We start from the raw sequence: 27,225 nt of genomic DNA, 5'->3' as shown, positions 1-27,225 counted from the left end.
TGGGCTGTCTCCATTCGCTATTTATGTTCAGGAATGTTCATCTTCTCCCCTCCCTCCCTCTGCCTCTGTCCCTTCATTCCTCCGTGTGTCTTTCCCTGAATCCATTCCATACTTGTCAATTGCATGAATGTTTTTGTTTCTTTGATTCTGTGCAAAAACTTAATGTATTCTTTCAATAATTACTTGTTGAATGAATGAATTAATGAATGAGTGAGAGGATGTGTGAATGAATGAATCTTTAGTACCACGAGCTGGTGGCAAGTCCACCTTCTGAGCACCCCTCTCCTCTCCTGTAGCTTTGTTTGGCTCACCAAACAGAGGGGCTGAGTTTCACTTGAAAGAGTATCTATCAGCCCATCTCCAAAGCTGCTGGAAGGGGAGCCCACAGCCCCAGGCCCGCCCCGGAGCCGCACTCTCTTCGCCTCACCTTTCTCTTGTGGTCAGAGCCTTTGCTCTAGCCAAGTAACACGCCTGCTCTCCAGGGCCTCGGCTTCTCTTCCTGTTGTCTGGGACGCAGGCTGCTCCATTGCACCTGACAAAATTCCCCCTTCCTACAAGGCCCGGCATCTTTCTGAAGCTTTTTCTAATTCTTGCCACTGAAAGTGATCTTTCCTACCTGCATCTCCTAGACACCTTTTACTGGGGAGGTCGGGTTCACCCTGTTCCATCACTCAGTGTCTTACTCACTGATGAGGCTCTTAAAGGGTTAAAACTTACTTTCATACTTTTTACACTGCCAGCATTGTGCCTAGCTCAGTGTCCTGTGAGAAATAGGTACCCTCTCTGTATTTATTGAATAAAAATCCCACAGTCATCTTTTCTTATGGACTAAATCTTGAGGCGTAGTCATGATGGTCATTGTATGGCATTAGTCTTTATTCATTTAACGCCTTCATTCCCTTGTTTACCAAGTTGTCCTAATGTAGTCAATAATGCTCTGAGCTTTAGAATACAAAAATAAAGAAAACACATTCTGGTGATGAGAGACAGACACGTGTAAAGAGAAGCTGTGCCTGCTGCTGGGATGTGCCTCCACGCTCGCATAGCTGTGGTCTCATCATACAGACAGACAAATCAGCTTGGTTTGCAAAGGCACGGATGATGAAACGTCTCAAACACAACTCAGAGGAATAAAACTCTTTAGAGGTTTATGTAAGCTAACCTCCTCAGACCTCATGGTACCGCTCATAAACTCTTCTCAGCCTAGACCCACCTCCACAATCAAGTGAGAGGAAGCGGGGAGGGGCCGTGGATGTCCAGGTTTTTGCATTCGGGTGTCATCCAGAGGTCTCATGGCCTTTGACCTGCTCCTTTCACTGCTCTTGCCAGTGTGTGTCTGAAAGTCCAACCTCTAGGTCTACAAATCCTGCCCAGAGTCATGCTGTTCCCCCCAGCATCAGAGGCCCAGGCCAACACCAAGGTGTTGAGTGTATAAAGCATAAAATACACAAGTAAACATTTGCTGGATGTTGGAGTGAAAAAAGGCACTGAGTGTCTAGCAGATGCAGAGGGAAAAGCAAACAAGCCAAAGCAGGGTGGTGGCGGTGAGAAAAATAGCCTCCTCTCCATTCTACGTGAGCCCCCATCCACCCAGGAATGGTGCTGAACGTGGGCAGAATGTGGGCACTCTGGTTCCACAGCTCTCCTGGCTGGTTGGGCAAAGCTACACGGAGCACCTGGCCAGCTCCTTGAGGCCTGAGCGACAGCTGGCTAGGCAGCGGGGTCCGAATAGTGTATGCAGAGGTTCGGGTTCAGCTGCGTGAAGGGCAGAGGGGAAGCAACCGCTTGTGACGTGCTCAGTGTGTTCAGTCACATTTTTTGTATTTTAATGTGATTTTTCCTAGAAGTTTAGCTCCTCCCTGACTAGTCCTGCCTAAAAGCTATCCCTTTGGCAATTTTTACCTTTTCCCCATGCCACTATTCCTTGCCTCTCAGGGCCTAAGGTCTTCTCTTTTCTGTCTCACAGATTTAACACCCCAGAATATCAACTGGCGGGCGAGTGCCAATCGGCAAGAGCACCACACAGACGCTTACAACAGCCAGGAGCTCATCTTGCGGCGAGGTCAACCGTTCACTTTCTCCTTGACCCTCAACTGGGCTCTTATATCTCGAGAACGTCTGGGGTTCATAGCCTCCACAGGTACCTGCTCCCTGCTCCTCCCCTCCCCCACATGCCCCTGAGCAGCCCGTGGGACTGTGCATCCAAGAGGTGATGACGGTGACACTGGGGTCACTGGGCTCTGGGCTCTGGGCCCGGCTCTGCCATTGACTCTATGTGACCGTGGGAAAGTTTCTGCCTGGTCTTCCAATCAAGAGGAATTTGGCCCTCGTGGTCTGTCTCTCTAGTTGCTTCCAGCGCCATAATGTGAGCTTCCCTGGACGAGCCCCTGGAAGGGCCCCCGTGGTTGTGTTGGAACCTGATCTCGCCCCACAGTCCGGCCAGTACTCCTTGGTTTTCAGGGAGCCCTTCTTCTTTTACAGGACCCTCCCCCTCAGAGTCAGCCAAAACGAAGGCTGTGTTTCCACTCTCCAATGGGACGAGCAGTGGCAGCTGGTATGCACAGCTCCTGTCCCAGAGGGAGAACACTCTGAACATCTCCATCTCCAGTCCTGCCAATGCGCCCATCGGATGGTACACGCTGAGCCTTCAGAATGGCAACGGCATCACTCATAAGCTTGGGATGATAATACTGCTCTTTAACCCCTGGTCGCAAGGTAGGCACCTAACCACCCCACACTCCCAGCCATCATATAAGCAGTGCCCATGGAAAGGAGATGAGCGGGGTGGTTTTCATGGACTCAGGTTTGATTAGGAAACGTTTGTGCGATATGGAAAAAGATAGAAACTGTAAGTCAGAAGCCATAGGTCTGAGTCCCAGCTCTCCCACTCATCCAGCTGTGTGAGTCTGAGCCTCAAATTATTCACCATTAAATGGACATGCTGCTATTTCCTTTGTGGGTATTGCAGGAATCTCATGATCTTGTACAAATTGCATAGCATGGTCTAGATATATAAAAGGCTAATATGCAAAGTGTCCCTTCAAGAGTTCGACCAGGAGACCAGGAGTTGAATCACTCCCTATGATGTGCACTGACCACCAGGGGGCCATGCAGAACCTGGCGACCAGCGGTGATGGTGGTGGTGGTGGTAGTAGGAGGGCACTGAGGGAGCAAGGGAAGAAAGAGGTGGGGAGGTGAGTAGGCGGGGAATCTGATCAGCTCTGATTGCTGGCCAGGCCTAGGGACCCTACCCGTGCACGAATTTCGTACACTGGGCCTCTAGTGTAATTATAAGGGACAATGACCACAGTACAATTCTATAACATAGAGATGGCTCTTTTCCTAAAGGAGCAAGTGTCTGACTCCTGAAGTCTCATTTTCAGACTCTCAGCTATCCCAGCTTCTCTTTCAAACTCATAGTTCCCACAATACTGGTTGGAGGCATAATAGCCCAAGGCTTCCTTCCTTGGTGGAGGTTGGGGGAAGGCTGCAGGTACGACGTGACTTGCTCCAACTCTCAGGCCAGTATTCAGGAGTGGGAGGAGGACTTCTCTGTAGCTTCCAATCCCTGATATCTGATTTCTATGTCAAACAGCGGATAGTGTCTTTATGAATAACCAAGCCGAGAGAGGGGAATATGTTCTGGAAGATTCTGGCTCCATATTTGTGGGAAGCACAAATCGAATTAGCATGGTTGGCTGGAACTTCGGACAGGTAAAAAGGTCACAGGGACGCGGGGGAAGGGGAGGTGATATCTCTATTATGCAAGAAGCTCAGAAGCTGGCCCCACAGATGGGTGGAAGACCCCAAATCTATCCGTTTGCCTGCCCTTCTATCCATTCATTCAGAAAACACTTACTGAACATCTACTATGTGCCAGGCTCTGGTTGCACAGAAAGGATACAGAAGATGAATACAACAGATTTCTTGTCTTTGAGAGGGTCACAATCTAGTGGGCAAAACAGACATATGCTAGTAACTAAATCGATGCAATGACGTGGCATTGGTGCTACAAATGAGGATAAGGCCCAGGAGAGACACATGGGACAAAAATATAGTTTCTGTTCCTTCATTCCTGTGAGATTGGGGTGAAAGTTCCTTGCCGTGTGCATTTAGCCTGTCCAGAGTCCTTCCTTACCATCACCCTTCCCCATCTGAAAGCACAGAGTTCCCAGGTTCGCTCACCCTCCTGTACTACGAGAGCTCTGGACGAGTTTGCAGGATGGAAGGTTGGGGGAGGTGGCTGTTCCTCGGCAGCTCTCCGTTCTGGAGGCCACAGAGTGCAAGGACCCAGGCACTTATCGTGGTTCTCGCCAGCAGAGCCCCCAGCCCCTGAATGAGCCAACACTGCCTGCCATTTCTTCCATCGTAATATACGGTTTTGTTTCGAACAGTTTGAAGGAGACATTCTGAACATCTGCCTCGCGATCCTGGATAAAAGTCTGAATTTCCGCCGTGACTCTGCTACGGACACAGCCCGCAGAGGTGACCCCAAATATGTCGGCCGGGTGCTGAGTGCGATGGTGAGTGATAACGAGTTGTTACCACGTATCAAACCCAACTGTGGGTTGGGCACATGCGCTCTTACACACGTGACCTCGTCGTAGCCTCACAACATGCAGCTGGGCTGTCCCCGTCCCCATGTCACACACGTGGAGCATGAGGCTCCTCTGAGGAAAGGACTGGCCTTGTGCCCAGTGAGGGAGCGGCAGACGCTGAACTGGAGCCGGGTCTGCCTGACTCCAAAGCCCTTTCCACGGAACCAGGAGGCCTTTCCTCGGATGACAAGAGGACTTGCCCCCTTAGTGTCCATCAGGGCTGGGAGGATGCCAAGCTGAGACTTGGCTCCACCCTGGGCCCGCATGGAAAGGAAGGACGTTCCAGAGTGAGCCTGGAGTGTGACGCCCCTTTGTTTTGATCCACCCCCTCCTCAACACCCGGCGGGTGCTTGTCAGACTAGAGAGTCAGAAGGCCAGCCCGATCCTCATCCACACTGAAGCCCCAGGAGCTGAGGGAGGTGCTCACAGCTTGCGAGTCAGACCAGAACGAGGCCTCGAATTGCCCACCCAGGGCTTTTCCACTCGCCCAGTCTCTCCATTTGAAAGACCTGCTCCCCTCCCCCTCCCTTACACATGCACACACATATGCACATACGCACACATACATGCACACTCCGGATCCTGGGAAAATCTCTCACTCTGCACTCAGTGTGTAGAGAACGTCTCCATCAAAAAGGGTCTAACTATGGGATTAACCTGCTCAAGAGTTACAAATTAAAAAGCTGAAAGTCAGAGAGTTCTTGTTCTTTAATCCCCTGGAACTAAATAATTACCCCACAGATGTCTTTAACTTCTTTTTTAATGGACTAGCCATGGCCCGAGTCTCTCTACTTTGGAGCTGGAGCATCTCCAAGCTACCAACTAATTATGTGGTTAGAAATTTGAACAGCCTTCTGGCTGGATGACAAATACCTGGGGGTGATCAGAGAGGACTCCCTGAGAGAGTGCAGTCCTGAACCTTGCAGGAAAGGAGTGAGGAGGCCCCGGGGGACGTGGAGGCACTGAGATGGGTGGGAACCAGGGTGGCTGGGGAAAGATGCAGAGAGAAAGTGGGATGTGGGCTGAACCTTAAAAACCAAGTAGCCAAAGCCAAGGTTAAGGAAAGCTGCAGTCAGGTGGCATGAAGCTGAGTCGCCTTGGCCAGGAGAAGATGGGTGAGGCCAGCCGGCTCCAGAGCTCCGGCAGGCAGCCGCTGACTCACTCTCACCCTGGGGACAAACCGTTTCACATCAATGCCAGCTTCCTCATTGCACCTCCCTGCTGCTCTCTCCAGAGCTCCTGGTTGGGCTGGCCTGAGCTAATTATGACCTGTGCAGGGCTTTGAAATGCTCAGTGCTAGCCAGAGATGACCCTGCTGATTATCACTTTGGTGGCTGGAGCTCTGTGACTCAGGAAATTGGAACGGGCAGCCCAACCTTCCCTCCTGGAGGAGGCCCATCCTGCTTGATCCTAGTATCACTCACTGTCCATGCCCTCCTGGGAGGGATGCTGACCTCGCCCACTGCACGGAGGGGCCCTGGGAACTTGGGCCAGCCCATCCCAGGCAAGGATCCTCTGCTCCCAGCCTTATGCTTCCATCAGGCCTTGCAACTTGCAGACTCCACAAAGAGAGGGAGCGGGACCCGCAGGCTGAGAGACCCTGGTCCTGACCCTTGCTGTAGGCTTGGATAATTGCTGGTGAGAGAGTCATAAACTCTGAAAACTGGCTGCGGGACGACACCTGAGAACTTGTTTGTGTCTAACTGTCCCTGTGTTGGAAGGTGAAGAGCTAAGGTCCAGATGGGTGAGTTAACTTACCCACAATCCCCAAGCTGACCGCACCAAGACTGGGCTTGTTACCCAGGTCTCTCTTTCGGCTTTGTATTTTGGACATTTAATAATGCGAAGTTCAGACCTTCACAAAAGTAGAGAGAGAGAAGTAAAATGAACTCCTACGTACCCATGACCAGCTCAGCAGTTACCCACTTTCTGACCAGTCTGGTTTCATCTCTGACCCCCTCCTCCACAGACTAATTTATAAATCCCAGATGTTACATCATTTCATTCATAGATATTTCGATACGTGTCTTTAAAAGACAATGGAACTCGTGTCTTTCAATTTCTAGTCCAGTGCTCTTTTCACACTGCATCATAGTTGTGTTAATTGTACAAGAATCATGCCTTAAATTGAATGAATGAATGAATGAATGAATGAGTGAATGAATGAAAAACAATATTCCAACTTTATTCTTTCCAAGAAGAAGTTAGTTTCTAAAGTGATCTTTTAGAAGACCGGTAAAACAAAAGAGAGTTTCAAACCTTGGACCCCCAAGCCAGGTATCAGCAATAGCTGTGCATGGAGGCAAGAAATCTCTGCAGGCTGGCTGCTGACCCTGCTTTGCCAATGACGGGCCATGGAGCCCCCATTTCCATGTGAGCTGGCCGCTCGTAACTGACACGTGGGCCAGGGGCAATCAAACACGGCCCGTTAAGCAAAGCACTTTTAAACTCATAAAACTGCTAAGAGAATATTATACAATTATCATCCTCAAATCACCTAGGAAGACACAGGAAACCCACTGGACGGCTCCCTGGTTCCTCCCTCATCTTCTCACCTTGTCCCCTGAACTCCGCATGTCACTCTCCGCTGACTCATTTGGGGATGTTTCTCCCGCCCAGGTCAATAGCAATGACGACAATGGCGTGATAGCTGGGAACTGGAGTGGCAGCTACACCGGGGGCCGGGACCCCAGGAACTGGAACGGCAGCGTGGAGATTCTCAAGGAATGGAAGAAATCTGGCTTCAGGCCAGTCCGGTTCGGCCAGTGCTGGGTCTTTGCTGGGACCCTCAACACAGGTACCCTGCATGTGACGTGCCTTTGCTGGTCAGTGGGCAGCAATGGGGTGCTCCAAGGCGGGCCCCACTGCCACCCGCAGTCTCACACCGCCCCTTGACTTGTAGTGCTGCGGTGTTTGGGGATTCCTGCCCGCGTGATCACCAACTTCAACTCAGCTCATGACACAGACAGAAACCTCAGCGTGGATGTGTACTACGACCCCATGGGAAACCCCCTGGACAAAGGCAGTGACAGTGTTTGGTGAGTGTCTGACCCTGGCTGAGCATCCAATCTGAGCAGCCTCTTGCTCTCCCCAGGCTCTGGGGGACCTGGCTCCAAACAGGAGTTGGGAGGCAAGTAACATGTCAATACCTGGTTTAGAATAGAATTCCCAAAGTGCTGATTACACATCTAGCAAGACCCAAAACAGCTCTTCTCAGGGTTCTGCCAACTCTGGTGGTGTGCTCTGTCCTACAGCCGGAGGAGCAGTCTGACACAGTTCATCACACCCCCTGTGATGCCAGGTGTGGCTCAGGGGCTCTGAGAAACTGCCCTAATTTACAGCGTCCACAAGACCCTATAAATTAGAAGATAAACATTGAAGCTATTGATTTTCCAGTAATAAATATAAATTTATCTCATTTCAGACAACTTATATAATTTATAGACTTTCTTCTTAAAAAGCAATCTATTTTCTCTTATTCATATATACTTTTTATGTACCTGGCTTGATAGAATAAAAATCAGTTTATTCTGGATTCTGACCTCAAATAAGTAGTTTTATATAGATGTGGGCATGTATATTTCTAGCTACAAATAGGCCATGTGCACATGTATCTGTACACATATGTCATGCATAATACATGTACACTGAAAGTAAGTTATATAAAACTTATATACATATATCTATAACTTCATACAGCAGTATGTATACATAAAATATATTGTTACAGCTATTCAAGGTTATGACACATGCCAAATGATTACCAGATGGCAACTGAAAATAATTATGTCTATATCTGTATATCCAACTAGATATTTATGTGTCAGTACAAATAAAGTACTCACATATGTCAGTAACCCATTTCAAAGGACACACACACACACAAACACACAATTACTCACATACAGATACGGTAGACAACCTGATAGCAGATGCCATCTTATTTCCAGATGTTCATCTTTGAGATAGTCTATAAGATATTCTTTAACACTTATTATTCCCAGACTAAGTAGGTCCCACTTTACTGAAATACGCTTGCTATAACAAATGGAAAAAAGGAAAATAAAAATTCATAGGGAAAGCTGTTAGAACAAACGACGACCCTGTGCCGGCAATGGAATTGTGTAATAGAAGCAGCCGCTCCCGCTGAAGGAGAGCGAGGCTCACGCACCTCACTCAGGGTCACATGTGTTCATGAGGGAGAGACAGCTTCTTCTAGGATGTTCTTTCATGATCTGCTCGTACACAACTTTCTCTCCAATGACATTGCTACTTTTGGCCAGATTTTGTTCCCCAGCTTCTCTTAATTAGTATCTTTTCTTCTCCCTGGTTTTTTCCTCTTGTTTTTGTCCCAAATCCCATGGCCACCTGTTCTGGTTGTTAGGACAATGCCATTCTTCACTAAAGAGATGACTGATTCGGGAGGGGTGGCCTAACCCTTCCATGACAACCCTGCACAATAGAAACTGCAGCCACCAGAAAGCCCTCTGCTGGAAGCAGCTCTGGTGCTGGTAGGGAACAGGGCGTGGGGAAGCCATGGGCAGAGGCTGACGAAGGACTTGGGAAGGTGTGTGGAGCACCGGGTGAGTGACTCAGGGAGGGAGTTGTCAAAAAAGGCTTCCCGGGAGCAGGAAGGTGGGGCTTCTAAGCTAAACTTGGAATTAGAACCCAGATCTCTTGGTGACTGGTAAATATTAGTGTCATAATTCATTCCAAATAGAATCACGGTGGGGCGAGTATGGGCCCTTGGAGACATTCCAGGGTGTTTCCATGGTCACTTTGAAGGGCTTCATTGGAAGGTGTCAGGCCCCAAAGCTCTGACTTTTGCTGGGAGTGTCATCACCCCTCACCATCCTTTTCTGAAAGCAGAGGGTGCTGACGTTCCTCCCGCCCCTTTCCCCGCTGGCTGTGGGTGGGGAGCCGGCACCGGACGGTCTGAGGACAGGGAGTCCTGGGTGCTAGTTTCAGCCCCACCACCATCCTGCTCTAGGACTTACGTAAGCCAGCTCATCCTTCTGCGCCCAAGTTTCTTCATCAGGGAGCCATAAGGCTTGGCCTAAAACTTCAGCTCACACCACTTTTTGTACGAGAGCTGCCCCTCCCCAAGATGCTTTCCCCTCCCCTCGACGTGGTTCCCACCCAGGGTGGGGGAGCTAAACCACCAGTCCTTTCCTGACTGAAGTGACATGACTAACCTATTATTACAAGAACAGTTTGGGTTTGGACAGAAAACCTTTGATCTGAATCTTCTATGTTGCAAATGTTGAAAGCTTTTATTTTTTTTAAAATATATTTTATTGATTTTACACAGAGAGGAACTGAGAGGGACAGAGAGTTAGAAACGTCGATGAGAGAGAAACACCGACCAGCTGCCTCTTGCACACCCCCCACTGGGGATGTGCCGGCAACCAAGGTACATGCCCTTGACCGGAATCGAACCCGGGACCTTTCAGTCCGCAGGCCGACGCTCTATCCACTGAGCCAAACCAGTCCCGGCAAATGTTGAAAGCTTTTAGATGTTGTCCAGATTCCCTCAAGAAGGTAAGAATCAAGTGAGGTTAAGCATCTGAAATTGCTTCATAATAATAGCAGCCATAGCTAATAGTTCGTTGAGCAACTGTTGTGTGGCCAGGAACTTTTCTAAGCGCTTACCTTTTCTCTTCAGAAATGATGAGGTGGGCACTGCCATCCCCATTGTATAATTGAGGAAACCAAGACATCAGTCATTCACCCAAGGGCATGGGACTAGGAAATGGTGAAGCTGGGCTTCCAACTAAGGCAACTATAAACTCGTTAAGCACCGGAGAGATGCCAGAGAATATTTTTATGATGACTCCTGACTGATGTTTGAGAAATCTGACAGCTTAATTGAGGTTTTTCTGAGGGGTTGGCTGGACACCAGCCAGGGTTCTGAGTAGGTGCTCTCCAACCCATTCCAATGGAGACACTGGGTTCCTGGGTTCAAACTTAGGCAGCAAATGCCACTTCTCTGTAAGACTAAACCCTATCTTGGGGGCTCAGTGAAGGGAAATTAAACTGTGAATTAGTGTCCAAGCTCTGTCAACAGGACTCTCCCGAGTGAAAGGATGTTGGGGCTGAAAGGGGCCTGAGGAAGGGCCTGCTTATTCCATAAATGAGAAAACAAAGGCCCTGAGAGAAGTAAGGCTAACCAGCCGGAGACATGTAGGCACTCTATGTTAGTATATGACCCACATCAGTTCCTTAACTCTTCATCTCCCATCTGTAAACTGAAGGGCTAGATTAGGGGACCTCAGCAATTTCTTTCAGCTCTTCCTTTCAATCACATTCTTCTAAGCCATTCCGCACATAACAACGATTTGGCTTAAGAGGTACAAGGTTCTGCTGGAGTGATCATGTCTTAAGAGTAAGGACACTTTGTATAGAGTTATGTCTGGGATGGTTCTTTTTTTGGGCTCCCTTCTGAACCCCTGTACAGGAGGTCTCTGGGACCTGCTCCGTAACCAAATGATATGGACAGTTTAGCCAAGTTTATCTTTTCTTCTTCTTCTTCTTCTTCTTCTTCTTCTTCTTCTTCTTCTTCTTCTTCTTCTTCTTCTTCTTCTTCTTCTTCTTCTTCTTTTAAATATATTTATTGACTTTTACAGAGAGGAAGGGAGAGGGATAGAAAGTTAGAAACATCAATGAGACAGAAACATCTATCAGCTGCCTCCTGCACACCCCCTACTGGGAATGTGCCCACAATCTAGGTACATGCCCTTGACCAGAATCGAACCTGGGACCCTTCAGTCCACAGGCCGATGCTCTATCCACTGAGCCAAACCAGTTATGGCGGCCAAGGTTATCTTTATCTTGACATTTCAGACTTGTTTTCTTAATGCATCTTACTTGATTCCTCAATTTCTGGAGTCACAGACCTGACTCTACTTGTAGACTTCATAGAGGCACGAGTGAAAGGCACATGGGACTGCCCTGCCCTGTCACCAGGGAGGTGGAGTCAGCCAGGTCTGGAGAAAAGCTGTTGGCACCCCACCCATCCGCAGAGTCCTTGGCTCCCAATGCAATCTCTCCATGGCTATTAGTCTCCACTACTATTTAGCCAGCCCCCAATGTTCCTACAGCACCTTGCTCAGATTCCTGGTAAGGAAACCAAGGCCCCAGAGTAATTCAATTCAGAAAAACATAATAAGTACATAATGTATATCAGACCCTGTACTGAGCAACAGCATCGAGATATAGGAACAACACCGGAGAAGTTCATGGCTTCTTGAGAAGAGAGGCAATTTTGTAGTAAAAGAAGTCAAATGCTCAAGATTCAGAGATAGCACAAGGGATGGTTGGCACTGTCTAGGCATGTCTGGAAAAGTTTTTGGAAGAAATAGAATCTTAACTACATTTGGAAGGACAAATAAGAGCTTACCCGTGGAAAGGGTAAGGGATTGGGGTCACTTTCTAGACCGGTCTTCCAACCCCATAAGTTCAAAGATCAGCATAACTGAGCTGCGTCTCTAGGGCACTGGTTTATAAACTTCAAAGATTTCATTAGAACTGATGGGCAGGAATGCATTTTTCAGCAAGTGCCTAGAGAATGTTCTTTTCCTGAGCCCCTGCTGCCAAACCCTCAAGACAGGGGCAGAAGCTGGCAGTGTGGCACACTGAGAAACAAAATAGAATTTCCATGGTGGCGCCCTCGGGCCCTTTGAATCCCAAAGAAATGTGAGTAGAGTGCTGGCTTCTGAAGAAGGGAGGAACCAGGAATTGTTTATTATCTGCTCTTTATCAAATTCCTGCCTTGCAAATAAGTATTAAAACCAATCCACCCTCCCCTTAGGGTTCTCTACCAGGAAGAAAACGATATGAAACTTGGTGCTGTTACTGCTTTTTCATCCCTCTCTTGCCTCTTTTATCCATCTAGGGTCATCTTCCCACACTCCTGCTCTCTCCTGGGTAAATTCTAACTGATCAAAAAGACATTTTGTGGGTCTTCCAAGAGATCATTTTTATGATTTTTTTTTTTTTACAATTATAGAAATTGCAGAATATATCATCTGTAATCTGATTTTAACATACTTTAAATATTTGAGCATTTCCTACCCAATATTTTCTTTATTTGTTGTTTATAAAATTGGGACTGCACATTTGACATGGCATGGATACAAGACAGAGCATATGACACATACATCCTCCTTTTTCCCACTCATGGAAATCATCCATGTCACAGTGTTTTAAATCATTTTTTTAAATAAACATTATCAGCATGCTCCCTCTGTCATTAAATAATCTACAAAAAATAAGATTTAAATGTATCATCTTTCATCGAATGGTTGAACCATATCTCTTTTCCTACTGTTACTTATTTTCCAATCTCTGTTACCTATTTCCCTTTACTTCCTTATATATATAACACCTGTAGTGAGCATTCTTATATGTCAATCTTGAGCATGTCTGTTTTTAGTCTCATAGGACAATTTCTAGAAATGGTATATCCTGGGTTAAAGGAAATAAACATTTTAAAGGCTTCTGACCTCTGTGGCTATTGCCTCCCAAAAAGATTGTAATAAGGTATGCTTCATTATTGTAGTGAGTAAGGGTATTCCTTCCTCCCATCATATCATTGGTTGGTAGTATCTGTACTGAGCTGTTGGCTCCCTCTGATGGCCTTCTTCCTCTCGGCCCTGTTTTGGCGCTGACTCTTTAGATCCCAGTTCCCTCACAGATACAGCAGGGCCACGCTGTGGAGCACTTCTGACTCCTGACAGCTTGCAGGGCAGAGCGCCCTCCAGTACCGCATCCTCTGGTTCCCATGGGAAGCCTTTCACAGCACCCAAAAGGAAAACAATTTTTCCCTGATAATAAAATTCTAAAAAATAATAAGAAGAGTCATTAGTAATATAACTACCCAAAGAAAAATACTAATGGCATTAGAGATAGATCCTTTAGACATTTCATTCTGTTTAGATTCACACACATTAGATGGACTAGTGTGTGTGTTGCGTTTTAATTACCCAAGTAGGATCAAGTTGAGTGGTCTGTTTTATCGTTTTTTAGATTTTTCTATGTTAATAAATTAAAATTTAGGGGGGGCTGAGGTGCTGGGAGTGGAGGGATTGAGCAAAAAAGGAAAAAAAAAGAGAAAAATTCATGGACACAGACAATAGTGTGGTGTTTACAAGGGGAAGAGATAAGAGAATTTATGGGGTGATGGACAGAGACTTAGCTTGAGGTGGTGAATGGACAATACAGCGGACAGATGATGGGTTGTGGGATTGTGCACCTGAAACCTGTATCATTTTGTTAACCACTGTCACCCCAATACATTCAATAAAAAGGAATAAGTAAAACCTTAGAGGTAGTGTAGTGTGGTAGTTAAAAGCAAAGGCACTGCAGCCCTTCTGCCTGGATTTAAATCCCACTCTCCCTCTTTACTCGCTGGGAGACCTTAAACAAGTCACTTAATCACTCTGTGCCTCTGTTTTCAGAATTGTGGAACAGAGATAATAATTCCTACCTTACAAGAACGTTGTGAAGATTAAATGAGTTAGCACATAGGGAAGTTAGAACACATATAACTTTCTAAGTTGACAGGTAATATGTTAGCTATTAGTGTTTATATAATATACACACTAATATTCATTTATTTTGTAATTATAATATTAATTAATTATTCATTTATTTTTTAATTATAGTATTACAAAAGTAATAGAAACTGAAAACATTACAAAAATAAATAATGGAAAACTTAGTTTAATGTGCACCCAAATCTGTTCATAAGCACATATATACACTAAACTATTATCTAAACTGTGGCTATCTAAAATAATAGAATTAATGGCAGAGAGGTTAAAACTGATTTTTTTAATGTATAATTTTCTAAATCCAAAAATGTTCATGGTATTTGTATATATTTTTATAAACTTACACATTGTCACCTACATATTTTGTAATTTGCTTTTCTTACTTGAGGATATATTTTAAACATCTTTTCCTGTATGTGCTAGATTGATCTTGCTCAGTCTTCTGCACAGCTCTGTGATATTTGGTTGCATGGCTGTGCCACAATCTATCTGAGAATTCCCTTACTGATGAACTTTTCCTCCATTAATTTTGCTATTACAAACAATGCTTCAGTGAACATCTTTCCATATGCATCTAGGTGCACTCATGAGAGTTTTTTAATAAGAGAAATTATTGGAATTGGAATTACTGGCTCGTTGCATCTGCATATTTTTTAAAGGTTTTTGATATTCATTTCCAGCTTGCCCTTCTCAAATGTCAGACGAGTTTAAACTCTCATGATGCACGACAGTGCTGGCGCTCCCATACCTGGAATGAGTATCACAGAACAATACCCATCATCCTATGCTTTCATTTTTGTTAGTCTAACAAGTGTAATGGTATCTCTTTGTCATTTTAATTTTCTTTTAATGGTAGTGAGGTTAAAACTATTTTCACATGTTAAGTGATCACTGGTATTTCTTGTGAAAATTGGCGTGTTTGACTTTTTTATTTTTTATTTTATTTTATTGATTTTGTACAGAGAGGAAGGGAGAGAGATAGAGAGTTAGAAACATCGACGAGAGAGAGTCATTGATCAGCTGCTCCCTGCACACCCCCCACTGGGGATATGCCCACAACCAAGGCACATGCCCCTGACCGTAATCGAACCCGGGACCCCTCAGTCCCCAAGCCGACGCTCTATCCATTGAGCCAAACCGGTCTCAGGGTGTTTGACTTTTTACTTTGTATATTTTTCTTATTGATTTTAGGTACTTTATAATATTAATTATAATAAATTTCTGTCTACCATATATGTTGCATGTATTTTCCCCACTTTGTTGATTTTCCCCCCATAGTTTTCTCATTCCTCTTTAGTTTGAGTAATTTCTACTGACCTATCTTCAGGTTTACTGACTCTTCCTGCTGTCATTTCTATTCTGCTAATAGGCTCATCCATGGAATTATTTAATTTCAGATATTGGTCTTTTTTCCAGTTTTAATTTTCCATTAGGCTCCCCCCTTTTTTTTTTTAACATATAGTTTCTATTTTTCTGCCAAGAATGCCTCTTTTTATCTGTTATGAACGTACTTTTCTTTATTTCACTGAGCATAGTTATAATAGCTGCTTTAAAGTCCTTGTCCAATAATTTCAACATCTAGATTATCTAAGTAGTAGAGGCTCATTGCATGAAGATTTGTGCAATAGGCCTTCCTTCCCCTGGCTGCTGGTACCAGTTTTCCTCTGGTACCCAGGACCCGTTCGCAGTGGAGCCTTCAGTATTCCCTCCATGTCTGCATATGCCAATTAACCCACCATTTTGTTGTGTTAATTTGCATAGTCACTCCTGATTAGTATAGGGCACACAAGAGTAAACTGTATGGGTTTACCAGCTGGTTCACTGGTTCTAACCTAGTTCTATTCTGCTCCTCAGAAGGGCAGTAGAACATGGTGCTCAAGGACCTAGATTTTGGAGTTAGGCACACATGGGTCCACACTAATTCTGTCATTGTTAGCTGCTAACTTCTCTGAGCCCAGTTTCCCCTTTTATGAGTTGGGCATATAAATGGTTCCCATTTCAGCCCTGGCCAGGTGGCTCAGTTGGCTGGAGCATCATACCATAGACCAAAAAATTGTAAAATTGTAAGTTTGATTCCCAGTCAGGGCACATACCTAGGTTGTGGGTTCAATCCCAGTCAGAAGGCAACCGATTGATGTTTCTCTACCACATCAATATCTCTCTCTCTCTCATCAATGAACATGTCTTCAGGAAGTGCTGTGAGAATTTTAGTGAGACAGTGCTCACTAAGGTTTAGCACAATAGCTGACATGGATTGTGCTAAAATTCATTTGACCAGTATCAGCGCCCTGCACTGTCAGATCAGAGATATGGTCTTGCCATTCACCAGCTGTGTGGCCTTGGGCAAGCTCTTCAGTCTGTGTTTCTGTCTGCAGGAATTTCCACGTCTGGAACGAAGCCTGGTTTGTGCGGAATGACCTGGGCCCCTCGTACAATGGATGGCAGGTTCTGGACGCCACTCCCCAGGAGAAGAGTCAAGGTAACCCCCTGCTGGTGCACTGATGGCCTCTGATCTGGGTTTTGTTCTAAGTCACAGCCTCTCAATTCCTTACAGTAGTGGACGGTGGCACAGGAAAGCCACCTGAGTCCTCTCCATCTCTGGAAGTCACAAAGGGATTAAGACGATGCATTTCCAAAGTAAATTTCCTTCTAATTTTGCTTGGCTCCAGCTGCTAGTTAACTGAGTACCTTCCCTGTGCCCATATGGCTGCCATCACTGCTGCATGTGCCAGGCAACAGGAAAAGAAACCATCTCTGCCAGCAGTGATTTTCCTCTAGTAGCCTGCTCCTCCTAGCACAGGATTGTCTATTACCTTCATTTTTCGTTATTTCTTTCAAACTTAAAAAAAAATTTATACAAGTGATATGTGCGCATGCTTAACATTTTTTTCAAACCATGCAATGAACATTTAAGTCCCCTAATGCAACCTCTCTATCAGAAGCAACAAATGTGACCAAATTTGGGAGGGAAAAGTGAGGGTTGGGGATAGGATAATAATTCTCCAGATATGTTTTGAACCTCTGTTTTTCAAACTTTTCACTGCAACCCATTAGTGATTATAAAATCAAGTTAGTGGGCCCTGGTCAGTGTGCTAAGTGGTTAGAGCATAGGCCCAAGCACTGAAGGCTTGGGTTCAATTCCCAATCAAAGGCATGTGCCTGGATTGCAGAGAGTTTAGTCCCCAGCCCCAGTCAGGGCACATGCATGAGGCAACTAACCGATGTGTCTTTCTCACATCTCCCTCTCTCTCTCTCTCTCTCTCTCTCTCTCTCTCTCTCTCTCTCTCTTTCTCTCTCTCTTCACCCACCTACCTCCCTTCCACTCTCTAAAAATTAATGGAAAAAAATATCTTCAGGGGAGGATTAACAACAAAATAATAATGTGACCGTCAACTTAAGAAATTAAATAAGATGGCATGGAAAAGGGTAGCGGGGAGGAAAAAAAATAGCCAAATGCATTGGACATAGTAAGAGTAAGCACTGTCTTGTGAAACTTCTGTTTCGGGCTCCTATATATGCAAGATGTAAAATCTATTTCTAGAGGTCATAGTTTAAAAAAACAAAAACTGTTCGCAGTGACTGTTCTAGGCACATAAAAGTGTGTGTGTACTTTTTTTGTTCATTTGTTTTGTAAATGCAAATTGGATAATACTCTTCTTTTTATTCTGCTGCACCTTTTTTTCCAGCTGGGCACTTCATGAATGAAACTATATCTATACCTATATCTATATCTATGTCTATATCTATCTCTATATCTATATCTATATCTATACCTATACCTATATATCTAGATCTAATTTATATTCACCCATCTATTCATCTATCTATTATCTATTTGTCTACTTACTTATCCATCTATTCATCTATCTATTATCTATTTGTCTACTTACTTATCCATCTATCTATCTCTGTATCTCTATCTACCTACCTATCTATCAGTGCTACCTATGCAGAGTGCTAGAGATGGGAGGTGACAGTCTGGGCTTGGGAGCTCAGAGGAGCAAGACACTCCTGTGGGCTGGGTGTTCGGATAAGTCTTCCAGGAACAGAGGTGTGATGATTTGGGAAGAACAATTTGCAAATGAAGAAAAGAGGCCACCCTCAGCGCAAGCCAGGATGACCCTGGGCAGTGGGTCAGCATGAGTTATGCACCCACAGCATTCAGGCCTGGGCTAGTCTCCCAAAGAGGTGGCGCCTGACCAGGGTGCCACTGCAAGAGATAATGGTGGTCTGTGTTGAGTGCCAATGAGGGGGGCGAGATGTTAGGGCTACAGGGGTTTGGCAGGGTAGGGGCAGGAGACTTGGGAGGTTACGGATGGTCTCCAGCGGCATAGGTCCCGGGTGGGCTGTTGCAGACGGGCCTGGCTTTGGCACTCACCAACCTCTGCACCCTGGCCCCTAGGGGTGTTCCAGTGCGGCCCCGCCTCAGTGGCGGCTATCCGAGAGGGCGACGTGAACCTGGACTTCGACATGCCCTTCATCTTTGCGGAGGTGAACGCCGACCGCATCACCTGGATCTACGACGCCCGCCGCAACTCCCAGAAGAAGAATTCCTCAGACACCAACACCATCGGCAGGTACATCAGCACGAAGGCGGTGGGCAGCTACTCCCGCATGGATGTCACCGAGAGATACAAGTACCCAGAAGGTAGGAGGGGCGCTGGCGGGGCTGCGCCACACGGGGAGCCTGATGGGGGGAAGACAGCATTAGGGTGGGGAAGGTAAAATCCACATGCTCCTCCCTCCGTCCCAGCCAGTTCTGCCTGAATGGTAGGACTGCTCCCTAGCACCTAACACCCAGTTCCCGGCCTGCTTCCAGCAAGGGCAGACTGGCGCCAGCAGACGTTAGCCATGGGGCACAGGCAGCTCTCACTCTGGCTCGTCTCCAGCCGTGTCCTACTGCCAATGGCACAAATGGGGTGACGGCCCTGTGACTGAGCACACAGGGGTAACCTGGCCCCGTGGGAGACCCCCAAGTGCTTTAGGAGGCATTGGCCAGTCCTCCCATTCCCCTAGCCTCCAAGTACCGTGTTTCCCTGAAAATAAGACATCCTCCGAAAATAAGACCTAGCGCATGGAAAGATAAGACATCCCCTGAAAATAAGACCTAACGCAACTTTGGGAGAAAAAATTAATATAAGACACTGTCTTGTTTTCGGGGAAACAGGGTAACACAGGCAGGAAGCGTGATCTGAACAAAGAAATGGACAAAGACCTGGCCCCAAAGACATGGGCTGTGCTGTATACACTTCCAACTCCCAAGAAGCTAGAGGAAGTGAGGTGAATGCCTGGGTCCCTGAAATCAGATTTACATGCTTGCTGCCGACCCCCACCCCTCCCCTTGCCCAAGTCACCAGGAAGACTAGTTGTTGTGAGGCCACCTTTAACTCAAATGGCATTTGTTGTTCTATTTTGGAAATTCCTATCAGAGTCAACAGCCTATCTCTTTGAGGAGTCTCAATAGTGACAAAAGTTCTACATTTGAAGGTGATATTCATTTCCAGAAATAGCCTAGAGTACATCAATGCTTGCTCTAGCAGCCACAGCCCCTCCTCAGTGGGGTCAGCAAATGCTTTGAAATAGCTGCTTCAGTGGATCCTCACAGTTGGTTCTGAGGATTAAGAAAGGTGATGTTGTAAAGGTGCCCACCATGCACCCCGAAGTAATCCTGAAAACTCTGGGCCACTGCTGACTGTGGGTGACGGCTTCGGTTTACACAGGAGGAAAGCTGGGCACAGGACATGGGGTCTGACTCCAAGGTCAAGTAGATGACCCTTCTGGGCAGTGGTATTTGTGGACACTTTGAGGCACAACTCTAGGGCAATGAGATCAGTGGCCTCAATTTGGCCCCATCTGTCTCTGCTGGCCATTCCCATTGTTGGGGTCAGATGGCCCTTCTCTCAGTCAATAAACATGGACTGAGACGTCCCCAAGCACCTGTTCTCTGTCAGCTCTTAGGGAGGCAACAGAGATCACTCACAGGGGCCCCTGCCCTTGGAGAGCTTCACAGGCAGGCGAAGGCTGGCGCAGGGCGAGCATTTTCAGCGATGTCATGGTGTCGAAACCAGTGTAGAGGCCAGGGAACAAATCACCCGGGTCAGGAATTGAACCCAGCCCTGCTACTTAGAACTGTGCAGCGTTCTTAGGACCCCTCATCCCTCCCTCCCTCACTTGTGAAATGAGTAGCAATGCCTGTCATCAGTACCAATGAGCTTGTGCCCATAAAGTGCCAAGCGCAGTGCCTGTCACAGAGTGAGGACTTAATACAGTGGTGATTTTATTAAGTGTGAATGTCTGCAGCCTCATTGGAATAACAACCTCCCAAGGGCACTGCTGAAGGGCACTACACTTTGATATGTGATTCTGTGGGGTGCCTTATTTTACTGTCACATGCTGGGGGCTCTGGCAGTCCCAGTCAAACCTAAACAATGGAACGGGGCCAGGTGGTAGCTAGGTTGGGGGAATCCCTGCAGGGCTCCTGGCAAGGCTCCAGCCTCTTCGTGACAGCAGGGCTCATCACCTGCCTGTTGTTGCCCGGGTCTCCTTATTTAATGATGCCAGTTTGTCTCTGAGGGCCCCGGGGAGGAAAAGCTCATAAAATGGGTTGCTAAGCATTTGCACAATAGCAACACGAGGGCGAAAACAGTAGCAGGAAGCTGAGTCTTGAGTAAGCACAGTAGGTGACCTATATAGGTATCTAGGCTCTGAGCCTCGTTGTACAAACACGCCTGCTTCGAGGTCCTGGATGCAGATGGCTCAGCTCCCTGCATAGACATCAGCCCTGGAGGTGGATGTCCAGCTCGGCTAGGGAATGGGAAAGCACGGAAAGGGACCCAGCCCGCCAGGAGCTACCAGCTTGGGTAACCTGGCCACCTGCCTCCTGTTCAGCAGGGTGTATGGGAGGGACCTAGGACCATGGGTCCTGAGGACTGGCCCTCTCTCTGCCTCTAATCCCCAGATTAGACTATCTCTTCCCCACTAAGAGCCTTTATTCTGCAGAGGTCCTCAAACTTTTTAAAGTGGGGGCCAGATCACGGTCCCTCAGAGAGCTGGGGGCCGGACTATATGAACTACTAATTCCTACTGTAACACCTTGGCTGCGCTCACTGCCCAAAAAACCTGGCGGGCAGGATCAGACTCCCCTGGGGGCTGCATGTGGCCCGCGGGCCATAGTTTAAAGACCCCTGTATCTAATGTGATGGGCTTAAACAAGTGGACCTCTGAGGTCCCAGCCAGTTACATGTAACTTATGGGAAAGGCCTTGCTAAGTTGTAAAAACACTTATAACAAGTCATTTTGGCATCTTAAACATTTCACAAGTTTGGTTGGGGAAGGTGGGACCATGAGTATGGCCTGCAGATATAAACATGGTAATTCCGTGTGGACCTCTGTTCATGTTTCATGTTCCTGCAAGGTCAACACCTTCTCACTGATAGTGCGTCTGTCTTCAGGTCAAGGCAGGGAGCCTAATGCCAGCTGAGTGATCAATACTGGCTCAGATGCGTAGAGCCAGTTATTCAGCTCTTGCACTTCCTGGCCATTCCCCTGGGGCCACCTGTACCATCACATTCAGTGGGACCCACAATTGGACGTAGAGTCAGAAAACCTGTCCTTCATGTTTTTGAAACTTGAACTCTCTCAACAACCAGACCCTGAGGAAGGTAACTCATCCTGCAGGTTCTGAGCACCGTGTATCCAAGGTCACTGATATGTTGTTGGGGTTGGAACCATACCAACCATGGGAAATTCTTGTCAACCGACATGGACAAAAGAACCATTGCTCCACTCGTAAAGCACCCTCAGAAACAAAGCAGAACAACATGGTTAAGTGGTTGAAAATAAATTCTAAATCATAACCTTTTTTCCTGCTTAAGAACTCATTCTAACTTTTTCAGCTCAGTTTTAAAATTATATATATTTTTTATTGACTTCAGAGAGGAAGGGAGAGGGAGGGAGAAATAGAAACATCAGTGATGAGAATCCATTAATCGGTGGCCTCCTGCACACCCCCCACTGGGGATCAAGCCCAAAATCTAGGAGCAGAACCGCGACCTCCTGGTTCATAGATCGATGTGCAGTCACTGAGCCTCACTGGCCAGGCCCCCGCTCAATTTTTATTTCTTCTCAAATTATCTGTTTGTCCTTTGAGTCTTACAAGGGACTTTCTATCCAAAGTATGAATACATAAATCTAGCTTAATTGACCTACACAAAATATCAAGTCATATAGTAATCTCGAACAGTTGCTGATAGAGCTTCCCCTGCTGTTTCCCAGAAACTTAGAGCTGATAGGAAATACCATAGACCCTTAATGTGAGCCTCACATTAAGGAGGGCAACTGGAGACCTGGAGAGACCGGCCACTTGCTTGGATCAGGATCCTTGTGTGGCAGCAGAACCAGTGTTAGTCCCAGGCCACCTTCCCAGGCAGGGCGCTCTCCTTTGCCCGGGTGGCCACCGTATCCCTGAGATGCTTCTCTCTTCCCCTCTACACAGGTTCAAGCCAGGAAAGGCAAGTGTTTGAGAAGGCCGTGGGGAAACTGAAACCCAATAGAACATTCGGCCCAACGTCTGCCACAGACGTCGAAAGAGATGAACGGGAGCCCAGCATCTCCGGGGTGTTCAAGGTCCTGGGCATCTTGGCGGTGGGCAAAGAAGTCAACCTGGCCCTGACGCTCAAAAACCTGACAAGCGACATGAAGACGGTGACGGTGAACATGACGGCCTGGACCATCGTCTACAACGGCACGCTCGTCCACGAGGTGTGGAAGGACTCGGTCACCATCACTCTGGACCCTGAGGAAGGTAACGCATCGGCAGGTGGGGAGGCACCGGGTGTCCTAGGCCACCGATGCTCGGCTGGGGTTGGAGAGTTCGAATGGGAACCGGCTCAGCTGTCTAAGGGAGGAGCAGCACACGACCTCTCCTTGGGTTTGGAGGTTTGGGAAATTACTGTCGTGGCGAACAGTGCAAGTCAGGGTGGTGCCAACCCAAATTCTTTTATGCCCTGGGCGAGGGAGGAGGATGGAGGCTGGGGAAATAACAGACATACCGCATTATCCCTTACAGCAGCGATTTTCAACCCGGGTGCCTCGGCACCCTGGTATGCCGCAGGAATTTTTAAAACATGCAATACCTAACTATTCAGTCAGGGGCACTGACCTCTTTCCCTTACACTGTCAAAAATTTTTTTAAAAAATGACTACAGCCAACACACATTAGCCATCTGGGGTGGATGAATCAAAATTACACCTTTTTTGTGTGTATGTTGGCAAAAAAAAAATACCTATTTTGTGTGTGTGTGTGTGTATGTGTGTGTGTGTGTGTGTGTGTGTGTGCTACATAATTAGTTTGCATGTGCCCTGAGTTGAAAATTGCTGCCTTTCTGTCTAGACCACTTCCCACAGTGTGCAGAGCATGTCCTTGTATACTGCCTCACTCGATCTTCTCAAAAATAATAGATTCCAATACCCCCATTTCACAGAGGCCAAAGCTGATGCTTAGAGAGATTGTGACTTGCTTAAGACATGAAGTGTCATAGCTAGTAAGTGACAATTCCAGGGCCTTCATCCTAGGTTTCCTGATGCTAAAATCCAGTGCTACCCTCATCATGCATGATGTGTGTATACTGCTGCCACCCCCACCCTACCCCACCATGAGCCCCTCTGCAGGTTTGACCCTAGAAAGGTGGCAGCTGGCTGTGTGGTCTGGAACCCTGGCCCAGCTGAGTGGGCTGCCAGATGAGAGGTGGTTTTCTGGGGGTCTGAGGGTTTGGGAGGAGCAGTGACTCCTTGCTCCCCGGCAGCACAGACGGAAAGGCAGCAGGTGGAGCAGAGAAAGCCGGTGCGGGGAGGACTCAGAACGCAGGTGTGCCCACATTGGCAGAATCTCTCGGGCTGTTATGAAAAGTTGGGGCTTACAAAGCAGATTAACAAGGGTGGGGTGGCTACTTGCTTCACAGCAGAAACTAATAAAGGCTGGCTAATGACACAGCCCGCCATGAAAGAATTCTGTCTGCAGAGAACTCCGGCACGCCACGCCTGTCCGAGGGCAGCATTCCCCATGCCTGGCAAGCTGGCTTCCCGCAGAATTTTAGCAGAAACCTCCTGCACCAGAGGCAGCAGCGTGGCTGCCGCTCACTCTCAGGCTCAGGGGGCAGCTAGTTGTGAAGCAGAAAATCCTTCACAGGAGGCAGCAGTGAAATGAGGAGGCAGATGGAGAGCTCTTGGAGGCCTGCCGCTTCGCTACTGTCTGGGTGACCCTGTTAGGCCCCCTTTTCAGAAGGGAGCCCCAGCGTTCACTGTCTGAGAGGGTAGGACCAGTGGTGCCAGGGCCTGGTGTCTCCCCACAGGGCCAAGTCTCACCTCAGTGGGTATAGGACACTGTGGCTGCCAGAGCAGGGGGAGGCTGGGGGATGGGGGAGGCCACCCAGCATGACCCTGTGAAGGAGAGTGGGGCAGTGGGGAGGTGGGGCAGTGGGGAGGTGAGGCGGAGGTCCAGGTGTGGTAACAATAGAATCCCTGGCTATTAGAGGAGCTGGGAGGCTGTAGGTCCTCAGTTGGTCAATCCCTGGCTTCCCTTCCTCATTGCTATGTTGTCATCATTATTGTTATCATCACTAGACAGTAAGTTAGCATTCCTTCTTCCCCTGCCCCTTGGAAGGAAACTCGCTCCCGTGACATTGTCTGGGTGTGGATTGAGTTTCAGCCCATCCTTCTGGGAATCTGCCCTGCCAGCCTGAGCCCTGGGCCCTGCCCGGAGCCTGCCCAGGACAGGGTGCGGAGTTTCCTCCAGGGCCCGGCCCAGGGCGGGCTCGGCCAAGCTCGGGGCTACAGATAGTCCTGGCCCACTCCCACTGTCGTGGCTGGCATCAGCTCCGAAGAATATGCCCCTCCCGCTCACTCTGCTCCCCTGGCTTGGCCTTCCAGAAGTGCAGCATCCTGTGAAGATCACCTACGCTCAGTACGAGAAGTACCTGAAGGCGGACAACATGATCCGGACCACAGCCGTGTGCCAGGCCGCCGATGAGGCCGAGGTGGTGGTGGCGAGGGACATCATCCTGGACAACCCCACCCTGACCCTGGAGGTAAGGGGGGGGAAGGGGTGCCTCCCCTACCAGCCAACCCCACGAGCCACAGCCCTCCCAGGCCACCAGGAAGGTCCTTCCCTGGGGAAGGGGCAGAGGCCTGGGGTCCAGCCTCTGCCAAATGGAACAGGAGACCTCACTCAGACCCATATCCTTGCCCTGAGGGGTGAGATAAACAGGCACGTGGCCCCGTGGCTTCCTGGTTCCCGTTCTAGACCCACTGGGGGTACCAGGCTGGAGGGACTCTTCACTCACCCACACACACACACCCAGCCCTGAGCTCCTGCTGGGTCCCGGGCCCTGCCAGGCTCAGAACCCAGAGGGCACAAGGGGCAGGTCCTGCCTGAGGGGGCCCCCAGCCCGGTCTCAGACACATTTGTGAAGCAGATCAGACATGGGCACAACTCACCTGCGTCTCTCCACTCACTCTCCAGACCCCGGAGTTACCCCTGGCAGACTCTTAGGAGCCAATTCTCATGCTCCCAGACGCTGCCATTTCCCACAGAGTAAACCAAAGCCCTGGCAGGAGAAGGAAAGAGGCAGTGACTGCCAGCCCAGGGCTAGACCTCAGGCACCAGGGCTCCTAGCCCAGGGCCCTTTCAGAGCATCTGGGCACGCCTGTAGCCACAGCAGCAGCAGCAGCAGCAGCAGGGCCTCCGTGGTTGAGTCTCGTGGATGAGGCACCTGCTGTATCTTCCATCTGCCACACCTGTCTGAACAGTTAGGCCTTTTTCTGTTCTATCACAATGCCATCAGCCGCCCAAGCCACAGATTTCTGAGAGCTGGATAACCGTGGCTGCCCTGGTCCCACTCCTACGTGAGCTGCACCCTAGCTGAAGGGTTCCTGGCCTCAGCCAGAGGTCAGGGGACCCTTTCCCTGTCCTGGGTGGTCTGCTCTGTGTTTCAGAATGAGCAGGGAGGCCCCCCTCCTCGGGCACTAAGGAGCCAGGGGCTGGGTGGCCAGTTACTAGTGGGGGAAGCCGGGCAGGGCCTGTAACCTTGTATCCAGGCCTCCCCACTGAGCAGCAGCGACCCTGAGGAAGTCCCTTCATCCCAGCATCCTACTGCAACTGCGTCATGGGGGTCATAAAACACTTCCCTTGCAGGGTGTCCTTCCCTCAGGGAAGACTTTCCTGGCATTCCACCTCCCTCCCCAGATCAGGCCAGGCCTCTAGTGAAACTCCCTCAGAGCTTGCGTCCTCTTGCTTCACCGCATTTGCCAGGGTTGAAGTTACCCCTTTATTTGTGCAATTGCTTGGAGGGAGTCTCCTCCCAGACACCAACTCCATGAGAAGAGGCCCTTCCCCAGCTCCGGGCCCCTCACATACCATCTTCTCCCCCAGCACACTCTCTTAGCCGATAATCATTATCTCAGCCGATAATCATTATCTTAGCTGATAATCAGCATCTGTGAAACAGAAACACCCCTCTCCATCCGCACAGGGATGCTGGGCTCCTGGCTTGCATTCTTCACCACCCACAGAGTTTTCGTTGTCTGTCCATGCTTGTCCCCTGCTTGCGAAGGCCCCTCCTACTTCCCAGGGCACTTGTAAGGGAAGCAGCAGGGTCCCCGTACCCATGACGGACAGCTGAGCGCTGGTTCCTGTGCCAGAGGCTGGGAGGAGAGGCTGGGGAGCAGCCAGTCCAGTTATGAAAATTTTCTGCATTCACATGATAAGTGTTTAAATGAAGTTAGGTTTTCCCCATGATATTCCCTCACTCAATATCCTCATCCTTTCTTATAGCATTATCTTTTATTCAACACTTTTGTGCTATATCTTTGGGATTTCTATACCAAGTCTTTAAAGAGTCCATAAACGCTTTAGAAAGGAAATCAGGCCGGAAATGTGCCATTGAGAGCTTTCTCATTGAATCTTGTTAAAAAGCATCTGCTCTTTCTTCTTCGGGCATCTTTGTCTGAATTTCCTCTCAGCAGCACATTCTCTCCTCTGCTTTGGCCTCCAGAGAATCAAGAAATTCTTGTCTCTG

General features: G+C 48.1%; 1 protein-coding gene across 1 annotated transcript in view; it reads left to right on the top strand.

Moving 5' to 3' along the window:
* Window positions 1–27,225, top strand: part of TGM3 (transglutaminase 3) — a 37,098-nt gene that overhangs the window by 7,758 nt on the left and 2,115 nt on the right. The window contains exons 2-11 of the mRNA XM_084886883.1: window positions 1,967–2,140; window positions 2,482–2,715; window positions 3,596–3,714; window positions 4,395–4,523; window positions 7,218–7,395; window positions 7,501–7,636; window positions 16,528–16,631; window positions 18,555–18,800; window positions 22,647–22,955; window positions 25,079–25,236. Coding sequence (XP_084743009.1) covers window positions 1,967–2,140; window positions 2,482–2,715; window positions 3,596–3,714; window positions 4,395–4,523; window positions 7,218–7,395; window positions 7,501–7,636; window positions 16,528–16,631; window positions 18,555–18,800; window positions 22,647–22,955; window positions 25,079–25,236 — 1,787 coding nt within the window. The remainder of the gene's footprint in view (window positions 1–1,966; window positions 2,141–2,481; window positions 2,716–3,595; window positions 3,715–4,394; window positions 4,524–7,217; window positions 7,396–7,500; window positions 7,637–16,527; window positions 16,632–18,554; window positions 18,801–22,646; window positions 22,956–25,078; window positions 25,237–27,225) is intronic.

The sequence above is a fragment of the Pipistrellus hanaki genome, assembly GCF_964339955.1.
Source record: "Pipistrellus hanaki genome assembly, chromosome: 6".
NCBI lineage: Eukaryota > Metazoa > Chordata > Mammalia > Chiroptera > Vespertilionidae > Pipistrellus > Pipistrellus hanaki.
This window is presented reverse-complemented; position numbering and strand designations above follow the sequence as displayed.